Source organism: Oncorhynchus kisutch, unplaced genomic scaffold, assembly GCF_002021735.2.
Source record: "Oncorhynchus kisutch isolate 150728-3 unplaced genomic scaffold, Okis_V2 scaffold4007, whole genome shotgun sequence".
Taxonomy (NCBI): domain Eukaryota; kingdom Metazoa; phylum Chordata; class Actinopteri; order Salmoniformes; family Salmonidae; genus Oncorhynchus; species Oncorhynchus kisutch.
Genome location: NW_022265952.1, coordinates 74,391 through 98,383, shown reverse-complemented (window position 1 = coordinate 98,383; position 23,993 = coordinate 74,391). Strand labels below are relative to the sequence as shown.

General features: G+C 47.6%; 1 protein-coding gene across 3 annotated transcripts in view; it reads left to right on the top strand.

Annotated features, from left to right (window-relative positions):
• LOC109886284 (MICAL-like protein 2) overlaps window positions 1-23,993 on the top strand; it is a 65,294-nt gene that overhangs the window by 21,983 nt on the left and 19,318 nt on the right. For all 3 annotated transcript variants that reach the window (XM_031821669.1, XM_031821668.1, XM_031821667.1), the window contains exons 3-8: window positions 4,215-4,356; window positions 5,466-5,653; window positions 14,427-14,548; window positions 17,820-19,088; window positions 22,505-22,722; window positions 22,849-22,909. In XM_031821669.1, coding sequence (XP_031677529.1) covers window positions 4,215-4,356; window positions 5,466-5,653; window positions 14,427-14,548; window positions 17,820-19,088; window positions 22,505-22,722; window positions 22,849-22,909 — 2,000 coding nt within the window. The remainder of the gene's footprint in view (window positions 1-4,214; window positions 4,357-5,465; window positions 5,654-14,426; window positions 14,549-17,819; window positions 19,089-22,504; window positions 22,723-22,848; window positions 22,910-23,993) is intronic.

Here is a 23,993-nt window from a genome sequence, read left to right as displayed (position 1 = left end):
TACTAGGGTAAGCTTGGCGGCTTGAGTGAAGGAGGCTTTGTTGCGGAATAGAAAGCCGACTCTTGATTTGATTTTCGATTGGAGATGTTTGATATGAGTCTGGAAGGAGAGTTTGCAGTCTAGCCAGACACCTAGGTACTTATAGACGTCCACATATTCTAGGTCGGAACCATCCAGGGTGGTGATGCTAGTCGGGCATGCAGGTGCAGGCAGCGACCGGTTGAAAAGCATGCATTTGGTTTTACTAGCGTTTAAGAGCAGTTGGAGGCCACGGAAGGAGTGTTGTATGGCATTGAAGCTTGTTTGGAGGTTAGATAGCACAGTGTCCAAAGACGGGCCGAAAGTATATAGAATGGTGTCGTCTGCGTAGAGGTGGATCAGGGAATCGCCCGCAGCAAGAGCAACATCATTGATATACACAGAGAAAAGAGTCGGCCCGAGAATTGAACCCTGTGGCACCCCCATAGAGACTGCCAGAGGACCGGACAGCATGCCCTCCGATTTGACACACTGAACTCTGTCTGCAAAGTAATTGGTGAACCAGGCAAGGCAGTCATCCGAAAAACCGAGGCTACGGAGTCTGCCGATAAGAATATGGTGATTGACAGAGTCGAAAGCCTTGGCGAGGTCGATGAAGACGGCTGCACAGTACTGTCTTTTATCGATGGCGGTTATGATGTCGTTTAGTACCTTGAGTGTGGCTGAGGTGCACCCATGACCGGCTCGGAAACCAGATTGCACAGCGGAGAAGGTACGGTGGGATTCGAGATGGTCAGTGACCTGTTTGTTGACTTGGCTTTCGAAGACCTTAGATAGGCAGGGCAGGATGGATATAGGTCTGTAACAGTTTGGGTCCAGGGTGTCTCCCCCTTTGAAGAGGGGGATGACTGCGGCAGCTTTCCAATCCTTGGGGATCTCAGACGAGATGAAAGAGAGGTTGAACAGGCTGGTAATAGGGGTTGCGACAATGGTGGCAGATAGTTTCAGAAATAGAGGGTCCAGATTGTCAAGCCCAGCTGATTTGTACGGGTCCAGGTTTTGCAGCTCTTTCAGAACATCTGCTATCTGGATTTGGGTAAAGGAGAACCTGGAGAGGCTTGGGCGAGGAGCTGCGGGGGGGGCGGAGCTGTTGGCCGAGGTTGAAGTAGCCAGGCGGAAGGCATGGCCAGCCGTTGAGAAATGCTTATTGAAGTTTTCGATAATCATGGATTTATCAGTGGTGACCGTGTTACCTAGCCTCAGTGCAGTGGGCAGCTGGGAGGAGGTGCTCTTGTTCTCCATGGACTTCACAGTGTCCCAGAACTTTTTGGAGTTGGAGCTACAGGATGCAAACTTCTGCCTGAAGAAGCTGGCCTTAGCTTTCCTGACTGACTGCGTGTATTGGTTCCGGACTTCCCTGAACAGTTGCATATCACGGGGACTATTCGATGCTATTGCAGTCCGCCACAGGATGTTTTTGTGCTGGTCGAGGGCAGTCAGGTCTGGGGTGAACCAAGGGCTGTATCTGTTCTTAGTTCTGCATTTTTTGAACGGAGCATGCTTATCTAAAATGGTGAGGAAGTTACTTTTAAAGAATGACCAGGCATCCTCAACTGACGGGATGAGGTCAATGTCCTTCCAGGATACCCGGGCCAGGTCGATTAGAAAGGCCTGCTCACAGAAGTGTTTTAGGGAGCGTTTGACAGTGATGAGGGGTGGTCGTTTGACTGCGGCTCCGTAGCGGATACAGGCAATGAGGCAGTGATCGCTGAGATCCTGGTTGAAGACAGCGGAGGTGTATTTGGAGGGCCAGTTGGTCAGGATGACGTCTATGAGGGTGCCCTTGTTTACAGAGTTAGGGTTGTACCTGGTGGGTTCCTTGATGATTTGTGTGAGATTGAGGGCATCTAGCTTAGATTGTAGGACTGGCGGGGTGTTAAGCATATCCCAGTTTAGGTCACCTAACAGAACAAACTCTGAAGCTAGATGGGGGGCGATCAATTCACAAATGGTGTCCAGGGCACAGCTGGGAGCTGAGGGGGGTCGGTAGCAGGCGGCAACCGTGAGAGACTTATTTCTGGAGAGAGTAATTTTCAAAATTAGTAGTTCGAACTGTTTGGGTATGGACCTGGAAAGTATGACATTACTTTGCAGGCTATCTCTGCAGTAAACTGCAACTCCTCCCCCTTTGGCAGTTCTATCTTGACGGAAGATGTTATAGTTGGGTATGGAAATCTCTGGATTTTTGGTGGCCTTCCTGAGCCAGGATTCAGACACAGCAAGGACATCAGGGTTAGCAGAGTGTGCTAAAGCAGTGAGTAAGACAAACTTAGGGAGGAGGCTTCTGATGTTGACATGCATGAAACCAAGGCTTTTTCGAACACAGAAGTCAACAAATGAGGGTGCCTGGGGACATGCAGGGCCTGGGTTTACCTCCACATCACCCGCGGAACAGAGAAGGAGTAGTATGAGGGTGCGGCTAAAGGCTATCAAAACTGGTCGCCTAGAGCGTTGGGGACAGAGAATAAGAGGAGCAGGTTTCTGGGCATGGTAGAATATATTCAGGGCATAATGCGCAGACAGGGGTATGGTGGGGTGCGGGTACAGCGGAGGTAAGCCCAGGCACTGGGTGATGATGAGAGAGGTTGTATCTCTGGACATGCTGCTAGTAATGGGTGAGGTCACCGCATGTGTGGGAGGTGGGACAAAGGAGTTATCAGGGGTATGAAGAGTGGAACTAGGGGCTCCATTGTGAACTAAAACAATGATAACTAACCTGAACAACAGTATACAAGGCATATTGACATTTGAGAGAGACATACAGCGAGGCATACAGTAATCACAGGTGTTGAATTGGGAAAGCTAGCTAAAACAGTAGGTGAGACAACAGCTAATCAGCTAGCACAACAACAGCAGGTAAAATGGCGTAGACTAGGCAACGGGGCCAACAGATAAAACAAACAAGCAGAATGGAGTACCGTGATTTATGGACAGTCCAGCGTGCATCAGCTATGTAGCCAAGAGATCAGTGTCCAGGGGGCAGCGGTGGATGGGGAAGGGAAGCTGGACTGGCGAGTGTTATCCAGGTTAAAAAAACGAACAATGACTAAATAGCTTGTAGCTAGTTAGCTGGTTAGCTTCTGGAGGTTCTTGAGTGTGTTCTAAAAATAAATAAAAAATAATAGCGATTCCGTATCACATTGGGTGAGGCAGGTTTCCGGAAGGTATAAACAAATTAAAAGTCAAAAGAGATAGAAAGTAAATATGGGTCCGGTGGGCGTTTGGGACGCGGCGATTCAGGCGGTTAGCAGGCCTGTGCTAACAAGCTAACAGTTTGTAGGCCCGGGCTAGACAAGGTAGCAGTTAGCGGACCGGAGCTGGACAAGCTAGCAGTTAGCAGGCCGAATTAGCAAGCAGGGAGATAGCGAGGGCTAGAGAGTTAGCCTTTGGGGGACGTCGCGATGGGGTGAGTCTGTTTATTCCTCTTCATGCGGTGACATCGATAGACCGGTCGTGGGCCCGGGTATTGTAGCTCAGGAGTATGCTACGGTGGTAGCGCAGGCCGGGCTAGCTTCAAGCTAAGTGGGTGGAAACGCTAGCCAGGGGTAATCATCCAGGGTTGCAGTTTAGCTAGATAGCTAGTTGTGAAGATCCAGCGTATTTGGAAGCTTAGGTTTAGCAAAATGTTTTTAAAGGGATAGCTATGTAAAAAACGAAAAATATGTAAAAAAAACGAAAAATAAACAAAATATAAACAAAATATACAGGGACACGACAGGACGACTTACTGCTACGCCATCTTGGATAACACACCTCAGATAGAAGGCTGTGTGCTCCAGCCTTCTATCTATCTCTGTGTGCTCCAGCCTTCTATCTATCTCTGTGTGCTCCAGCCTTCTATCTATCTCTGTGTGCTCCAGCCTTCTATCTATCTCTGTGTGCTCCAGCCTTCTATCTATCTCTGTGTGCTCCAGCCTTCTATCTATCTCTGTGTGCTCCAGCCTTCTATCTATCTCTGTGTGCTCCAGCCTTCTATCTATCTCTGTGTGCTCCAGCCTTCTATCTATCTCTGTGTGCTCCAGCCTTCTATCTATCTCTGTGTGCTCCAGCCTTCTATCTATCTCTGTGTGCTCCAGCCTTCTATCTCTCTGTGTTCCAGCCTTCTATCGCTCTGTGTGCTCCAGCCTTCTATCTCTCTGTGTGCTCCAACCTTCTATCTCTCTGTGTGTTCCCAGGCGTTCCGGGTAGCGGAGGATGAGTTGGGGATCCCAGCTCTGTTAGATGCTGAGGACATGGTGGCCCTGAAGATACCAGACAGACTCAGTATTCTGACATATGTCTCACAATACTACAACTACTTCCATGGCAAATCACCTAGTGAGTAGTACACATACACACATACATATTGAGTAAACATGTGCAAGCATACATACACGTGACACGCTGCCCACACGCTGCCCACACGCTGCCCACACGCTATCCACACGCTGCCCACACGCTGCCCACATCACCCGGCACAGCCAGAAGAGGACTGGCCACCCCACACATAGCCTGGTTCCTCTCTAGGTTTCTTCCTAGGTTTTGGCCTTTCTAGGGAGTTTTTCCTAACCACCGTGCTTCTACACCTGCATTGCTTGCTGTTTGGAGTTTTAGGCTGGGTTTCTGTACAGCACTTTGAGATATCAGCTGATGTAAGAAGGGCTATATAAATTGATTTGATTTGCCCACATGATACTGACACGCTGCCCACATGATACTCACACGCTGCCCACATGGTACTCACTCACTGCCCACATGGTACTCACTCGCTGCCCACATGGTACTCACACGCTGCCCACATGATACTCACACGCTGCCCACATGATACTCACACGCTGCCCACATGATACTCACACGCTGCCCACATGGTACTCACACGCTGCCCACATGATACTCACACGCTGCCCACATGGTACTCACACGCTGCCCACATGATACCCACACGCTGCCCTCATGATACTGACACGCTGCCCACATGATACCCACACGCTGCCCTCATGATACTCACACGCTGCCCACATGATACCCACACGCTGCCCTCATGATACTGACACGCTGCCCACATGATACCCACACGCTGCCCTCATGATACTCACACGCTGCCCACATGGTACTCACACGCTGCCCACATGATACCCACACGCTGCCCTCATGATACTGACCCGCTGCCCACATGATACCCACACGCTGCCCTCATGATACTCACACGCTGCCCACATGATACCCACACGCTGCCCTCATGATACTCACACGCTGCCCTCATGATACTCACACGCTGCCCTCATGATACTCACACGCTGCCCTCATGATACTCACATGATACTCACACGCTGCCCACATGATACTCACATGCTGCCCACACGATATGGGCACACACATACTGTGATGAACTTTGTGATCAATTAGTGTGTGTTTGTGTGTGTGTGTGTGTGTGTGTGTGTGTGTAGTTGGCGGCATGGCGGGGATAAAGCGTCCAGCGGAGGCATCCACAGAAGAGGGGCCTTCTGGGAAAAAGAACCAAGCAGTTGTCTCCAAGGTCTTCCCCGCCTCTACCCCCTCTAAATCCGCTACTGAGAACCGCCCTCCCCCCTCCTCCTCACCTAAAGCCTCAACCAGACCAGACAGGGCAGCACAGGTAAGGATCTCCTTTAAATACTCTTGTCCAGGGTTGCCCAACCCTGTTCCTGGAGAGATACCCTGTTCCTGGAGAGATACCCTGTTCCTGGAGAGATGCCCTCCTGTAGGGGTTCACTCCAGCCCTGTTCCTGGAGAGATGCCCTCCTGTAGGGGTTCACTCCAACCCTGTTCCTGGAGAGATGCCCTCCTGTAGGGGTTCACTCCAGCCCTGTTCCTGGAGAGATGCCCTCCTGTAGGGGTTCACTCCAGCCCTGTTCCTGGAGAGATGCCCTCCTGTAGGGGTTCACTCCAACCCTGTTCCTGGAGAGATGCCCTCCTGTAGGGGTTCACTCCAGCCCTGTTCCTGGAGAGATGCCCTCCTGTAGGGGTTCACTCCAGCCCTGTTCCTGGAGAGATGCCCTCCTGCAGGTGTTCACTCCAAGCCTGTTCCTGGAGAGTTATCCTCCTGTAGGGGTTCACTCCAGCCCTGTTCCTGGAGAGATACCCTCCTGTAGGGGTTCACTCCAACCCTGTTCCTGGAGAGATACCCTCCTGTAGGGGTTCACTCCAACCCTGTTCCTGGAGAGATACCCTCCTGTAGGGGTTCACTCCAACCCTGTTCCTGGAGAGATACCCTCCTGTAGGGGTTCACTCCAACCCTGTTCCTGGAGAGATACCCTCCTGTAGGGGTTCACTCCAGCCCTGTTCCTGGAGAGATGCCCTCCTGTAGGGGTTCACTCCAACCCTGTTCCTGGAGAGATGCCCTCCTGTAGGGTTTCACTCCAGCCCTGTTCCTGGAGAGATGCCCTCCTGTAGGGGTTCACTCCAACCCTGTTCCTGGAGAGATGCCCTCCTGTAGGGGTTCACTCCAGCCCTGTTCCTGGAGAGTTGCCCTCCTGTAGGGGTTCACTCCAACCCTGTTCCTGGAGAGTTATCCTCCTGTAGGGTTTCACTCCAGCCCTGTTCCTGGAGAGATACCCTCCTGTAGGGGTTCACTCCAACCCTGTTCCTGGAGAGTCGCCCTCCTGTAGGGGTTCACTCCAACCCTGTTCCTGGAGAGATACCCTCCTGTAGGGGTTCACTCCAACCCTGTTCCTGGAGAGCTACCCTCCTGTAGGGGTTCACTCCAGCCCTGTTCCTGGAGAGATGCCCTCCTGTAGGGGTTCACTCCAGCCCTGTTCCTGGAGAGATGCCCTCCTGTAGGGGTTCACTCCAGCCCTGTTCCTGGAGAGATGCTCTCCTGTAGGGGTTCACTCCAGCCCTGTTCCTGGAGAGTTGCCCTCCTGTAGGGGTTCACTCCAGCCCTGTTCCTGGAGAGCTACCCTCCTGTAGGGGTTCACTCCAACCCTGTTCCTGGAGAGATGCTCTCCTGTAGGGGTTCACTCCAACCCTGTTCCTGGAGAGATGCCCTCTTGTAGGGGTTCACTCCAGCCCTGTTCCTGGAGAGTTGCCCTCCTGTAGGTTTTAACTCCAACCCTGTTCCTGGAGAAATGCCCTCCTGTAGGGGTTCACTCCAACCCTGTTCCTGGAGAGATACCCTCCTGTAGGGTTCACTCCAACCCTGTTCCTGGAGAGTCGCCCTCCTGTAGGGGTTCACTCCAGCCCTGTTCCTGGAGAGATGCCCTCCTGTAGGGGTTCACTCCAACCCTGTTCCTGGAGAGTTGCCCTCCTGTAGGGGTTCACTCCAGCCCTGTTCCTGGAGAGATGCCCTCCTGTAGGGGTTCACTCCAACCCTGTTCCTGGAGAGTTGCCCTCCTGTAGGGGTTCACTCCAACCCTGTTCCTGGAGAGATGCACTCCTGTAGGGGTTCACTCCAGCCCTGTTCCTGGAGAGATGCTCTCCTGTAGGGGTTCACTCCAACCCTGTTCCAGGAGAAATGCTCTCCTGATGGGGTTCACTCCAACCCTGTTCCTGGAGAGCTATCCTCCTGTAGGGGTTCACTCCAACCCTGTTCCTGTAGAGTTATCCTCCTGTAGGGGTTCACTCCAACCCTGTTCCTGGAGAGTTATCCTCCTGTAGGGGTTCACTCCAACCCTGTTCCTGGAGAGATGCCCTCCTGTAGGGGTTTCACTCCAGCCCTGTTCCTGGAGAGATGCCCTCCTGTAGGGGTTCACTCCAACCCTGTTCCTGGAGAGATACTCTCCTGTAGGGGTTCACTCCAACCCTGTTCCTGGAGAGATACTCTCCTGTAGGGGTTCACCCCAACCCTGTTCCTGGAGAGATGCCCTCCTGTAGGGGTTCACTCCAACCCTGTTCCTGGAGAGATGCCCTCCTGTAGGGGTTCACTCCAACCCTGTTCCTGGAGAGATGCCCTCCTGTAGGGGTTCACTCCAACCCTGTTCCTGGAGAGATGCCCTCCTGTAGGGGTTCACTCCAACCCTGTTCCTGGAGAGACGCCCTCCTGTAGGGGTTCACTCCAACCCTGTTCCTGGAGAGATGCCCTCCTGTAGGGGTTCACTCCAACCCTGTTCCTGGAGAGACGCCCTCCTGTAGGGGTTCACTCCAACCCTGTTCCTGGAGAGATACTCTCCTGTAGGGGTTCACCCCAACCCTGTTCCTGGAGAGATGCCCTCCTGTAGGGGTTCACTCCAACCCTGTTCCTGGAGAGATGCCCTCCTGTAGGGGTTCACTCCAACCCTGTTCCTGGAGAGATGCCCTCCTGTAGGGGTTCACTCCAACCCTGTTCCTGGAGAGATGCCCTCCTGTAGGGGTTCACTCCAACCCTGTTCCTGGAGAGACGCCCTCCTGTAGGGGTTCACTCCAACCCTGTTCCTGGAGAGATGCTCTCCTGTAGGGGTTCACTCCAACCCTGTTCCTGGAGAGATACTCTCCTGTAGGGGTTCACTCCAGCCCTGTTCCTGGAGAGTTATCCTCCTGTAGGTTTAAACTCCAACCCTGTTCCTGGAGAGATGCCCTCCTGTAGGGGTTCACTCCAACCCTGTTCCTGGAGAGAGACCCTCCTGTAGGGGTTCACTCCAGCCCTGTTCCTGGAGAGTTATCCTCCTGTAGGTTTAAACTCCAACCCTGTTCCTGGAGAGATGCCCTCCTGTAGGGGTTCACTCCAGCCCTGTTCCTGGAGAGATGCCCTCCTGTAGGGGTTCACTCCAACCCTGTTCCTGGAGAGATGCCCTCCTGTAGGGGTTCACTCCAACCCTGTTCCTGGAGAGATGCCCTCCTGTAGGGGTTCACTCCAGCCCTGTTCCTGGAGAGATGCCCTCCTGTAGGGGTTCACTCCAGCCCTGTTCCTGGAGAGATGCCCTCCTGTAGGGGTTCACTCCAGCCCTGTTCCTGGAGAGATGCCCTCCTGTAGGGGTTCACTCCAGCCCTGTTCCTGGAGAGATGCCCTCCTGTAGGGGTTCACTCCAGCCCTGTTCCTGGAGAGTTATCCTCCTGTAGGTTTTAACTCCAACCCTGTTCCTGGAGAGATGCCCTCCTGTAGGGGTTCACTCCAACCCTGTTCCTGGAGAGATGCCCTCCTGTAGGGGTTCACTCCAACCCTGTTCCTGGAGAGATGCTCTCCTGTAGGGGTTCACTCCAGCCCTGTTCCTGAAGAGATCCTCTCCTGTAGGGGTTCACTCCAGCCCTGTTCCTGGAGAGATGCTCTCCTGTAGGGGTTCACTCCAGCCCTGTTCCTGGAGAGATGCTCTCCTGTAGGGGTTCACTCCAGCCCTGTTCCTGGAGAGTTATCCTCCTGTAGGTTTAAACTCCAGCCCTGTTCCTGGAGAGATGCCCTCCTGTAGGGGTTTCACTCCAACCCTGTTCCTGGAGAGATGCCCTCCTGTAGGGGTTTCACTCCAACCCTGTTCCTGGAGAGATGCCCTCCTGTAGGTTTAAACTCCAACCCTGTTCCTGGAGAGCTATCCTCCTGTAGGTTTTAACTCCAACCCTGTTCCTGGAGAGATACCCTCCTGTAGGTTTAAACTCCAACCCTGTTCCTGGAGAGATACCCTCCTGTAGGTTTTAACACCAACCCGGTTCCTGGAGAGATGCCCTCCTGTAGGGGTTTCACTCCGGCCCCAGTTGTATCTAGCCTGATTCATCTTTATTAACAAAGCTAATTGTTTTTACTAGTTGTTATTTTTGGACTTTTGGTATTTGATTCTTGATGGATATTGATGTTGCAGTGCATTGCTGTTGAAGAGTTATTAGCAAAGCAAGTATTTCACTGGACCTTGCACGTGACCAATGCACTTTGACCTTGTGCACGTGACCAACGCACTTTGACCTTGTGCACGTGACCAACGCACTTTGACCTTGTGCACGTGACCAACGCACTTTGACCTTGTGCACGTGACCAACGCTTTTTGATTTGATCCTGTGTCAGATCCTCCAGTGAGTGTCGTTGAGACTGGTGGCCTACGAACAGGTGCTTTGTCAGATCCTCCAGTGAGTGTCGTTGAGACTGGTGGCCTACGAACAGGTGCTTTGTCAGATCCTCCAGTGAGTGTCGTTGAGACTGGTGGCCTACGAACAGGTGCTGTGTCAGATCCTCCAGTGAGTGTCGTTGAGACTGGTGGCCTACGAACAGGTGCTGTGTCAGATCCTCCAGTGAGTGTCGTTGAGACTGGTGGCCTACGAACAGGTGCTGTGTCAGATCCTCCAGTGAGTGTCGTTGAGACTGGTGGCCTACGAACAGGTGCTGTGTCAGATCCTCCAGTGAGTGTCGTTGAGACTGGTGGCCTACGAACAGGTGCTGTGTCAGATCCTCCAGTGAGTGTCGTTGAGACTGGTGGCCTACCAACAGGTGCTTTGTCAGATCCTCCAGTGAGTGTCGTTGAGACTGGTGGCCTACCAACAGGTGCTTTGTCAGATCCTCCAGTGAGTGTCGTTGAGACTGGTGGCCTACGAACAGGTGCTATGTCAGATCCTCCAGTGAGTGTCGTTGAGACTGGTGGCCTACGAACAGGTGCTTTGTCAAAGCCTGTGTCAGATACTCCAGTGAGTATCGTTGAGACTGGCGGCCTACGAACAGGTGCTTTGTCAAAGCCTGTGTCAGATACTCCAGTGAGTATCGTTGAGACTGGCGGCCTACGAACAGGTGCTTTGTCAAAGCCTGTGTCAGATAATTAAATCAAATCAAATCAAATCAAATTTATTTGTCACATACACATGGTTAGCAGATGTTAATGCGAGTGTAGTGAAATGCTTGTGCTTCTAGTTCCGACAATGCAGTAATAACGAACAAGTAATCTAACTAACAATTCCCCAAAAAACTACTGTCTTATACACAGTGTAAGGGGATAAAGAATATGTACATAAGGATATATGAATGAGTGATGGTACAGAGCAGCATAGGCAAGATACAGTAGATGATATCGAGTACAGTATATACATATGAGATGAGTATGTAAACCAAGTGGCATAGTTAAAGTGGCTAGTGATACATGTATTACATAAGGATGCAGTCGATGATATAGAGTACAGTATCTACGTATGCATATGAGATGAATAATGTAGGGTAAGTAACATTATATAAGGTAGCATTGTTTAAAGTGGCTAGTGATATATTTACATCATTTCCCATCAATTCCCATGATTAAAGTGGCTGGAGTAGAGTCAGTGGCATTGACAGTGTGTTGGCAGTAGCCACTCAATGTTAGTGGTGGCTGTTTAACAGTCTGATGGCCTTGAGATAGAAGCTGTTTTTCAGTCTCTCGGTCCCAGCTTTGATGCACCTGTACTGACCTCGCCTTCTGGATGACAGCGGGGTGAACAGGCAGTGGCTCGGGTGGTTGATGTCCTTGATGATCTTTATGGCCTTCCTGTAGCATCGGGTGGTGTAGGTGTCCTGGAGGGCAGGTAGTTTGCCCCCGGTGATGCGTTGTGCAGACCTCACTACCCTCTGGAGAGCCTTACGGTTGAGGGCGGTGCAGTTGCCATACCAGGCGGTGATACAGCCCGCCAGGATGCTCTCGATTGTGCATCTGTAGAAGTTTGTGAGTGCTTTTGGTGACAAGCCGAATTTCTTCAGCCTCCTGAGGTTGAAGAGGCGCTGCTGCGCCTTCCTCACGATGCTGTCTGTGTGAGTGGACCAATTCAGTTTGTCTGTGATGTGTATGCTGAGGAACTTAAAACTTGCTACCCTCTCCACTACTGTTCCATCGATGTGGATGGGGGGGTGTTCCCTCTGCTGTTTCCTGAAGTCCACAATCATCTCCTTAGTTTTGTTGACGTTGAGTGTGAGGTTATTTTCCTGACACCACACTCCGAGGGCCCTCACCTCCTCCCTGTAGGCCGTCTCGTCGTTGTTGGTAATCAAGCCTACCACTGTTGTGTCGTCCGCAAACTTGATGATTGAGTTGGAGGCGTGCGTGGCCACGCAGTCGTGGGTGAACAGGGAGTACAGGAGAGGGCTCAGAACGCACCCATGTGGGGCCCCAGTGTTGAGGATCAGCGGGGAGGAGATGTTGTTGCCTACACTCACCACCTGGGGGCGGCCCGTCAGGAAGTCCAGTACCCAGTTGCACAGGGCGGGGTCGAGACCCAGGGTCTCGAGCTTGATGACGAGCTTGGAGGGTACTATGGTGTTGAATGCCGAGCTGTAGTCGATGAACAGCATTCTCACATAGGTATTCCTCTTGTCCAGATGGGTTAGGGCAGTGTGCAGTGTGGTTGAGATTGCATCGTCTGTGGACCTATTTGGGCAGTAAGCAAATTGGAGTGGGTCAAGGGTGTCAGGTAGGGTGGAGGTGATATGGTCCTTGACTAGTCTCTCAAAGCACTTCATGATGACGGATGTGAGTGCTACGGGGCGGTAGTCGTTTAGCTCAGTTACCTTAGCTTTCTTGGGAACAGGAACAATGGTGGCCCTCTTGAAGCATGTGGGAACAGCAGACTGGTATAGGGATTGGTTGAATATGTCCGTAAACACACCGGCCAGCTGGTCTGCGCATGCTCTGAGGGCGCGGCTGGGGATGCCGTCTGGGCCTGCAGCCTTGCGAGGGTTAACACGTTTAAATGTCTTACTCACTTCGGCTGCAGTGAAGGAGAGACCGCATGTTTTCGTTGCAGGCCGTGTCAGTGGCACTGTATTGTCCTCAAAGCGGGCAAAAAAGTTGTTTAGTCTGCCTGGGAGCAAGACATCCTGGTCCGTGACTGGGCTGGGTTTCTTCCTGTAGTCCGTGATTGACTGTAGACCCTGCCACATGCCTCTTGTGTCTGAGCCGTTGAATTGAGATTCTACTTTGTCTCTGTACTGGCGCTTAGCTTGTTTGATAGCCTTGCGGAGGGAATAGCTGCACTGTTTGTATTCAGTCATGTTACCAGACACCTTGCCCTGATTAAAAGCAGTGGTTCGCGCCTTCAGTTCCACACGAATGCTGCCATCAATCCACGGTTTCTGGTTGGGGAATGTTTTAATCGTTGCTATGGGAACGACATCTTCAACGCACGTTCTAATGAACTCGCACACCGAATCAGCGTATTCGTCAATGTTGTTGGCTGACGCAATACGAAACATCTCCCAGTCCACGTGATGGAAGCAGTCTTGGAGTGTGGAGTCAGCTTGGTCGGACCAGCGTTGGACAGACCTCAGCGTGGGAGCTTCTTGTTTTAGTTTCTGTCTGTAGGCAGGGATCAACAAAATGGAGTCGTGGTCAGCTTTTCCGAAAGGGGGGCGGGGCAGGGCCTTATATGCGTCGCGGAAGTTAGAGTAACAATGATCCAGGGTCTTTCCACCCCTGGTTGCGCAATCGATATGCTGATAAAATTTAGGGAGTCTTGTTTTCAGATTAGCCTTGTTAAAATCCCCAGCTACAATGAATGCAGCCTCCGGATAAATCGTTTCCAGTTTGCAGAGAGTTAAATAAAGTTCGTTCAGAGCCATCGATGTGTCTGCTTGGGGGGGGATATATACGGCTGTGATTATAATCGAAGAGAATTCTCTTGGTAGATAATGCGGTCTACATTTGATTGTGAGGAATTCTAAATCAGGTGAACAGAAGGATTTGAGTTCCTGTATGTTTCTTTCATCACACCATGTCACGTTGGCCATAAGGCATACGCCCCCGCCCCTCTTCTTACCAGAAAGATGTTCGTTTCTGTCCGCGCGATGCGTGGAGAAACCCGCTGGCTGCACCGCTTCGGATTGCGTCTCTCCAGTGAGCCACGTTTCCGTGAAACAGAGAACGTTACAGTCTCTGATGTCCCTCTGGAATGCTACCCTTGCTCGGATTTCATCAACCTTGTTGTCAAGAGACTGGACATTGGCAAGAAGAATGCTAGGGAGTGGTGCACGATGTGCCCGTCTCCGGAGTCTGACCGCTTCGTTTCCCTCTTTTTCTGAGTCGTTTTTTTGGGTCGCTGCATGGGAACCATCCCGTGGCGCTGGTTGTAAGGCAGAACACAGGATCCGCATCGTGAAAAACATATTCTTGGTCGTACTGGTGGTGAGTTGACGCTGATCTTATATTCAGTAGTTCTTCTCGGCTGTATGTGATGAAACCTAAGATGACCTGGGGTACTAGTGTAAGAAATAACACGTAAAAAAACTAAAAACTGCATAGTTTCCTAGGAACGCGAAGCGAGGCGGCCATCTCTGTCGGCGCCGGTAATATGATATATATATAACGAGTTGAGGAATACAATAAGATTCTCCTCTTTTCTAGTGTAGGTTTGTGATTCAACATTTTTCGTTTTTGTTTCTGGCGATTTAGTAATAATAACATTGAAATAATAATCATTGTTTCACGGACCCACTGTAGTACCTCCAACAACCCCTAGGGGTCTGTGGACTCTACGTTAAATACTCATGTTGTAACTAACAGAAGGCTAATCTGTCTGTCTGTCCCCAGAAGGATGAGCGATCCAATAAGACGGGGACTCTGAGCAGTAAGTGTTCCGTGTGTAATAAACACGTTCATCTGGTCCAGAGACACCTAGTGGATGGGAGGCTGTATCACAGGAGCTGTGCCAGGTAAGACCTGACTGTTTAACCCTGTTAATGACTCCACCCTTTAACCCTGTGAATGACTCCACCCTGTGAATGACTCCACCCTGTGAATGACTCCACCCTGTGAATGACTCCACCCTGTGAATGACTCCACCCTGTGAATGACTCCACCCTGTGAATGACTCCACCCTGTTAATGACTCCACCCTTTAACCCTGTTAATGACTCCACCCTGTTAATGACTCCACCCTGTTAATGACTCCACCGTGTTAATGACTCCACCCTGTTAATGACTCCACCATTTAACCCTGTTAATGACTCCACCCTGTTAATGACTCCACCCTGTTAATGACTCCACCCTTTAACCCTGTTAATGACTCCACCCTGTTAATGACTCCATCATTTAACCCTGTTAATGACTCCACCCTGTTAATGACTCCACCCTGTTAATGACTCTACCCTGTTAATGACTCCACCCTGTTAATGACTCCACTCTGTTAATGACTCCACAGAGCTGTACCTTGTTAATATACCAGTCTCCTATTGAAAGGGTTAACTGTGTACCATGTTAATATACCAGTCTCCTATTGAAAGGGTTAACTGTGTACCATGTTATTATACCAGTCTCCTATTGAAAGGGTTAACTGTGTAGAGCTGTACCATGTTAATATACCAGTCTCCTATTGAAAGGGTTAACTGTGTAGAGCTGTACCATGTTATCATACCAGTCTCCTATTGAAAGGGTTAACTGTGTAGAGCTGTACCATGTTAATATACCAGTCTCTTATTGAAAGGGTTAACTGTGTACCATGTTAATATACCAGTCTCCTATTGAAAGGGTTAACTGTGTACCATGTTAATATACCAGTCTCCTATTGAAAGGGTTAACTGTGTACCATGTTATTATACCAGTCTCCTATTGAAAGGGTTAACTGTGTACCATGTTATTATACCAGTCTCCTATTGAAAGGGTTAACTGTGTACCATGTTAATATACCAGTCTCCTATTGAAAGGGTTAACTGTGTAGAGCTGTACCATGTTAATATACCAGTCTCCTATTGAAAGGGTTAACTGTGTACCATGTTATTATACCAGTCTCCTATTGAAAGGGTTAACTGTGTAGAGCTGTGCCATGTTAATATACCAGTCTCCTATTGAAATGGTTAACTGTGTACCATGTTAATATACCAGTCTCCTATTGAAAGGGTTAACTGTGTACCATGTTAATATACCAGTCTCCTATTGAAAGGGTTAACTGTGTACCATGTTAATATACCAGTCTCTTATTGAAAGGGTTAACTGTGTACCATGTTAATATACCAGTCTCTTATTGAAAGGGTTAACTGTGTACCATGTTAATATACCAGTCTCCTATTGAAAGGGTTAACTGTGTAGAGCTGTACCATGTTATTATACCAGTCTCCTATTGAAAGGGTTAACTGTGTAGAGCTGTACCATGTTAATATACCAGTCTCCTATTGAAAGGGTTAACTGTGTAGAGCTGTACCATGTTATTATACCAGTCTCCTATTGAAAGGGTTAACTGTGTAGAGCTGTACCATGTTAATATACCAGTCTCCTATTGAAAGGGTTAACTGTGTACCATGTTATTATACCAGTCTCCTATTGAAAGGGTTAACTGTGTACCATGTTATTATACCAGTCTCCTATTGAAAGGGTTAACTGTGTACCATGTTAATATACCCGTCTCTTATTGAAAGGGTTAACTGTGTAGAGCTGTACCATGTTAATATACCAGTCTCCTATTGAAAGGGTTAACTGTGTACCATGTTATTATACCAGTCTCCTATTGAAAGGGTTAACTGTGTAGAGATGTACCATGTTAATATACCAGTCTCCTATTGAAAGGGTTAACTGTGTACCATGTTAATATACCAGTCTCCTATTGAAAGGGTTAACTGTGTAGAGCTGTACCATGTTATTATACCAGTCTCCTATTGAAAGGGTTAACTGTGTACCATGTTAATATACCAGTCTCTTATTGAAAGGGTTAACTGTGTAGAGCTGTACCATGTTAATATACCAGTCTCCTATTGAAAGGGTTAACTGTGTACCATGTTATTATACCAGTCTCCTATTGAAAGGGTTAACTGTGTAGAGATGTACCATGTTAATATACCAGTCTCCTATTGAAAGGGTTAACTGTGTACCATGTTAATATACCAGTCTCCTATTGAAAGGGTTAACTGTGTAGAGCTGTACCATGTTATTATACCAGTCTCCTATTGAAAGGGTTAACTGTGTACCATGTTAATATACCAGTCTCCTATTGAAAGGGTTAACTGTGTAGGGCTGTACCATGTTATTATACCAGTCTCCTATTGAAAGGGTTAACTGTGTACCATGTTAATATACCAGTCTCTTATTGAAAGGGTTAACTGTGTAGAGCTGTACCATGTTAATATACCAGTCTCCTATTGAAAGGGTTAACTGTGTACCATGTTATTATACCAGTCTCCTATTGAAAGGGTTAACTGTGTAGAGATGTACCATGTTATTATACCAGTCTCCTATTGAAAGGGTTAACTGTGTACCATGTTAATATACCAGTCTCCTATTGAAAGGGTTAACTGTGTAGGGCTGTACCATGTTATTATACCAGTCTCCTATTGAAAGGGTTAACTGTGTAGAGCTGTACCATGTTATTATACCAGTCTCCTATTGAAAGGGTTAACTGTGTAGAGCTGTACCGTGTTAATATACCAGTCTCCTATTGAAAGGGTTAACTGTGTACCATGTTAATATACCAGTCTCCTATTGAAAGGGTTAACTGTGTAGAGCTGTACCATGTTAATATACCAGTCTCCTATTGAAAGGGTTAACTGTGTAGAGCTGTACCATGTTAATATACCAGTCTCCTATTGAAAGGGTTAACTGTGTACCATGTTAATATACCAGTCTCCTATTGAAAGGGTTAACTGTGTACCATGTTAATATACCAGTCTCCTATTGAAAGGGTTAACTGTGTAGAGCTGTACCATGTTATTATACCAGTCTCCTATTGAAAGGGTTAACTGTGTAGAGCTGTACCGTGGTAGACGGCTGTACTTCACACTGCGTTCATTGCTGTAACACGTATCAGTCTATAGGTGGAGACAGAGATCTGGTTGGTTGACAGACGTGCAGACAGACACAATATTCTTAATGTTTTTGTTTAACTACCACTGGTCTCCTGTGATCTATGTCATGTCTGTTCCCGTGGTCTATATCATGTGTGTTCCTGTGTTCTCCATATATAGGTGATCTATATCATGTCTGTTCCTGTGTTCTCCAGGTGTAGTGAGTGTTCCACCACTCTACTGTCTGGTAACTGTAAACCTGGACCAACACCAGGCTCCTTCATCTGTACCTCCCATCACCATCCCCAGGGGGCGCTGCCAACACACACCCCTCTCCGAGACCTGCCCAAAAACAACCCTACTACCCCTGCTGAATCCAAATACACCCCTCACCCTCCTCCCACTGTCAAGACCACCCCTCTCTCATACCTGCCCAAAAACAACCCTACTACCCCTTCTTCCTCCAAATACACCCCTCACCCTCCTCCCACTGTCCAGACCACCCCTCTCTCAGACCTCTCCAGGAATACCCCCGGAGCCAAATACACAGACCCCCCGAAATCCACCCCAGCTCCGACACCCACCAGTACCCCCTCCAAATTTGTCCCTAGCTGGCTGAGCTCCAAATCAGACGGATCCAAAAGCACCACCCCCTCTGCCTCCTCCTCGCGGCCCAGCCCGGGGCTCTCCTCCCTGGGCATAGTGAGCCCTGCAGTCCCTGGACCCACCGCAGTCCCACGGAACTTCAACACGACTTCAACTACCCAGCAGGCCCGGCTCCAGTTCTTCCAATCTGGTAACACCACCACTGGGCAGGAGAACCAGGGCAAGACCCAGACTCCGGGACAGGCACCGAGTCTACCCACAAATAGAGTCCCGAACGCTGGCACACAGGGGACAGTAGTGGGGGTTGGCCAGGGTGTGAGTGTGGTAGTGAGTTTGGGTGGCAGTGGGGTAGGGGGTAAGGGAGAGGGTTCAGGTTGGGGTGGAGGTAAGGGAGGGGATAAGGGTGTGAATGTGGTGCTAGGTGGGGACAGGGATGTGGTTCAGGGTAGAGGTAGAGTTGTCTTCAAGGTGGATGGTGATGTGAAAGCCTCTCCATCTAAAGAAGACTGCAGTACCAAGACCCAGGCTGCTGCTGTCATCACTAAGAAACTAACAGAGAACAGCAACACACCAACAGCTGGTGCTGTCATCACTAAGAAACTAACAGACAACACCACAACAGCTGGTGCTGTCATCACTAAGAAACTAACAGACCACAATACCACACCAACAGCTGGTGCTGTCATCACTAAGAGACTAACAGACAACAACACCACACCAACAGCTGGTGCTGTCATCACTAAGAAACTAACAGACAACAACACAACAACAGCTGGTGCTGTCATCACTAAGAAACTAACAGACAACAACACCACAACAACAGCTGGTGCTTCAAGTCCTCCGTGGCATCCTGTAGGACTGAAGAAGACCGAGAACAGGTGAGACATCTCAAATATTCTCAGAACTCAACTCTCTCCTCAGGAGCATGTTTTGGTTTTTTGCCGTGGCGCTGCACAGCTGATTCAAATAATCAACCAATCATCAAGCTTTGATCATTTGAATCAGCTGTGTCGTGTTAGGTAGTGCTTCATTTATAGATCGGGAAGTCCCGGGAACACATAGTGAGCGTGAACGCGGGAAGTTATCCTGGGGGCTCTAAGATACCGGAACACATAGTGAGAGGTGGGTTATCCTGGGGGCTCTAAGATACCGGAACACATAGTGAGAGGTGGGTTATCTGGGGGCTCTAAGGTACCGGAACACATAGTGAACTCTGGGGGTTATCCCGGGGGCTCTAAGGTACCGGAACACATAGTGAGAGGTGGGTTATCTGGGGGCTCTAAGATACCGGAACACATAGTGAGAGGTGGGTTATCTGGGGGCTCTAAGGTACCGGAACACATAGTGAACTCTGGGGGTTATCCCGGGGGCTCTAAGGTACCGGAACACATAGTGAGAGGTGGGTTATCTGGGGGCTCTAAGGTACCGGAACATATAGTGAGCGTGAAAGAGGGGGGGTATCCGGGGGCTCTAAGGTACCAGAACAAATTAAGGAAAAAAAGTGTCAAACAGAACGTAGCAGCGCAGCAGACTGAGTAAACAGCTAAACAGCCTACTGTTTCTGGTGGGGAAACGGACGGCGCTCTCCAAGTAGCCTACTGTCTCTGGTGGTGAAACGGACGGCGCTCTCCAAGTAGCCTACTGTCTCTGGTGGTGAGACGGACGGCGCTCTCCAAGTAGCCTACTGTCTCTGGTGGTGAAACGGGGGACAGCGCTCTCCAAGTAGCCTACTGTTTCTGGTGGGGAAACGGACGGCCCTCTCCAAGTAGCCTACTGTCTCTGGTGGTGAAACGGGGGACAGCGCTCTCCAAGTAGCCTACTGTCTCTGGTGGTGAAATGGGGGACAGCGCTCTCCAAGTAGCCTACTGTCTCTGGTGGTGAGACGGACGGCGCTCTCCAAGTAGCCTACTGTCTCTGGTGGTGAAACGGGGGACAGCGCTCTCCAAGTAGCCTACTGTCTCTGGTGGTGAAACGGGGGACAGCGCTCTCCAAGTAGCCTACTGTTTCTGGTGGGGAAACGGACGGCCCTCTCCAAGGTACTGATTAATTCAAAGCATTTTAGACGTCACTGCAGTACGCCCACATACTCGGTATCGCCGCAGGGTTTTACACAAGTCCCAATTTCTTTATGGCATCGTTTTCAACACATCTATGTAACAGTAGAACAAATATCAGAATATAACTTCATAAATAAAATAACTCAATGTAGACTACATCAGAACACACACATGAGGATATATAGGCCTCCTTATGTTATAATATGAAACACGTTCACGTTAACTTCACAGTACACAACTGAGTTCGTAAAGGAAACATAAAAATCCTACCTTTTTTTGTTAAAAAGTTTTCAAAACCTCCCACAACGGATCTTTCCATGTCAAGTCCATTTAGCTCCTGAGAGTCCATTTGAAGCTCTGGGCCTGTTGGCTGTGACGTTTAGCCTCAGCCTGTTCTGAGGACTCTGGCTGTAGTGTCTGTTTTTTCCATTTGGAGTGGTAACTAAAACCTGTGTGTTCATCTTTAGCCTCGTCCACAAGGCTTCCTGCCACAAATGCACCTTGTGCATGTTCAAAAACCCTCAGAGGATGTTACTGTACAGGCCAGCCACTCTTCTGCTAGTTGAATCCCTCCAGTCGTTTCTAGACGCTCTCTACCCTTTTTGCATGTTGTACAGCCCAGCTTCTAATTCTGCATGACAAGCCAGGGGTTATTCGTTAGCTTGTTCTTGAACTACAAATTTGCACCTGCTCCGAGCACATCGTCGGTGGATGATGCAGGATGGGATAATTGTGGCAGGATGGGATAATTACATAGAAATATCACTGAACTTTGTAATTATTATTAATTAATTATTAATTGTATTATTATTAATTCATTTATTATTAATATTATTATTATTATTTTATTTATGATGATTAATTAATAATAATAATACTTTTATTTATTATTAATTGATTTATTATCATTATTGGTGTATTATTGTTAATATTATTAATTAATTATTAATATTATCATTAATATTAATTTATTATTATTATTATATTATTATTATTAATATTATAATATAATATTATTATTATTATATTATTATTAATTTATTATTATTAATATATTATTATTAATTTATTATTATTAATATTCTATTATTAATATTATATTATTAATATTATCATTAATATTCTATTATTAATATTATATTATTAATATTATCATTAATATTAATTTATTATTATTATTCTATTATTATTATTATTATTATTATTATTATTAATTTATTATTATTATATTATTATTATTAATGTATTATTATTAATATTCTATTATTAATATTATATTATTATTATTATTATTATTATTATTATTATTATTATTATTATTAATTTATTATTATTATTATTATTTTACATGATGGTCTTTCTGGGGGGGCAACTTGATTTATCTCCGATCGCTTCCATTCGAATGTTTGCACAGTGCGAACAGTGAAATAATGAATGTGAGAGGTACTGGATCCGGCTCAAATAGGATCCGGCTCAAATAGGACCCGGCTCAAATAGGATCCGGCTCAAATAGGATCCGGCTCAAATAGGACCCGGCTCAAATAGGATCCGGCTCAAATAGGACCCGGCTCAAATAGGACCCGGCTCAAATAGGACCCGGCTCAAATAGGACCCGGCTCAAATAGGACCCGGCTCAAATAGGACCCGGCTCAAATAGGATCCGGCTCAAATAGGACCCGGCTCAAATAGGACCCGGCTCAAATAGGATCCGGCTCAAATTAAGCACTGATGTTAGGGCAAAAACCAAAACGACCACCCCTTTTGTTTGGGAAACATTGTATTAGACAGTATTGCGGGCTCCCGAGTGGTGCAGCGGTCTAAGGCACTGCATCACAGTGCTAGAGGCATCACTACAGGCCCTGGTTCAATTCCAGGCTGTATCACAACAGGCCCATAGCGTGGCGCACAATTGGCCCATGGGTAGGCTGTCATTGTAAATAAGAATTTGTTCTTAATTGGCTTGCCTAGTTAAAGGTTAAATTTTAAAAAATAGAGCCCGACCTCTGCTGGTAAAATAAGGGAATAGCACGTCAAGCATACAGTTGGTGTCAATGGCCCTTCCTCAATTAATCTTTCCTTGCATCCTCTTACCTTGTCTCCTTTTCAGATCAGAGGGGAGGGACTTTCTATTCCAATGTGTATGAGATGGAAGCGAAACGTTAATTAAGATTTGAGGAAATACTATTTGAGTCTGTTTGATGTTGAAAGGCCTCCCTCTGTCTCCCCTCGACCCCCAGATCTCCCTCTCTCAGACCTGCCCCTGCTGAAACGCCTAAGAAAGAGACGGAGACTCCTAAAAAGGAGACTGGGGGCAGAGTTAAGCTAAAAGCAGACCCGTCTCTCCTCGCCCCCCTCACCCCCAACACCTCCACCCCGACCCCAGCCAGCAGAACAGGCCTGTGGAACAAAACCCCGGATAAGGCATCCGGAGCTGTTTCTCCCAGCAACACTATGGGTGAGCACCATTTGCCCTGTCTGTCTAGTTGGTTATCCACATTTCACTTTTCAGTGGTAATTATTTGTGGCTATTATGGCTGATGTAATGTTTTGGGGGGCTGTATATTGTCTTCTCTCTCTTTAGCAACAGCAGACAACAGCAGCTCTCCTGCTGACTGGCGGTCCAGGCTCAAACCTGCCTCCAAGTAAGTATACTATACATTCTACTCTATAGTCGACTCTATAGTCTACTCTACATTCTACTCTATAGTCGACTCTATATTCTATTCTACTCTATATTCTACTCTATATTCTACTCTATACTCTACTCTACATTCTACTCTACTCTATATTCTACTCTATATTTTACTCTACATTCTACTCTCCTCTATATTCTATTATACTCTATATTCTACTCTATATTCTATTCTACTCTACTCTATATTCTACTACTCTATATTCTACTACTCTACATTCTACTCTACTCCATATTCTGCTCTGCATTCTACTCTGCATTCTACTCCATATTCTACTCTACATTCTACTCCATATTCTACTCTACTCTGCATTCTACTCCACATTCTACTCCATATTCTACTCTATATTCTACTCTTCTATATATTCTATTCTACTCTACTCTAAATTCTATTCCACTCCATATTCTACTCTACATTCTACTCCATATTCTACTCTACTCTGCATTCTACTCCACATTCTACTCCATATTCTACTCTATATTCTACTCTTCTATATATTCTACTTTATATTCTATTCTACTCTACTCTAAATTCTATTCTACTCCATATTCTACTCTATATTCTTCTCTACTCTATATTCTTCTCTACTCTATATTCTTCTCTACTCTATATTCTTCTCTACTCCATTTTCAACTCTACTCTGCATTCTACTCCATTTTCTACTCTACTCTGCATTCTACTCCATATTCTACTCTACTCTGCATTCTACTCTGCGTTCTACTCTCCTCTATATTCTATTCTACTTTATATTCTACTCTATATTCTACTCCATATTCTACTCTGCATTCTACTCTTCTATATATTATATTCTACTCTACTCTATATTCTACTACTCTATATTCTACTCTACTCCATATTCTACTCCATATTCTTCATTCTACACCCATATTATGCTCTGCATTCTACTCTGCATTCTACTCCATATTCTACTCTACTCTGCATTCTACTCTATATTCTACTCCATATTCTACTATATATTCTACTCCATATTCTACTCTACTTTATATTATTCTCTACTCCATATTCAACTCTA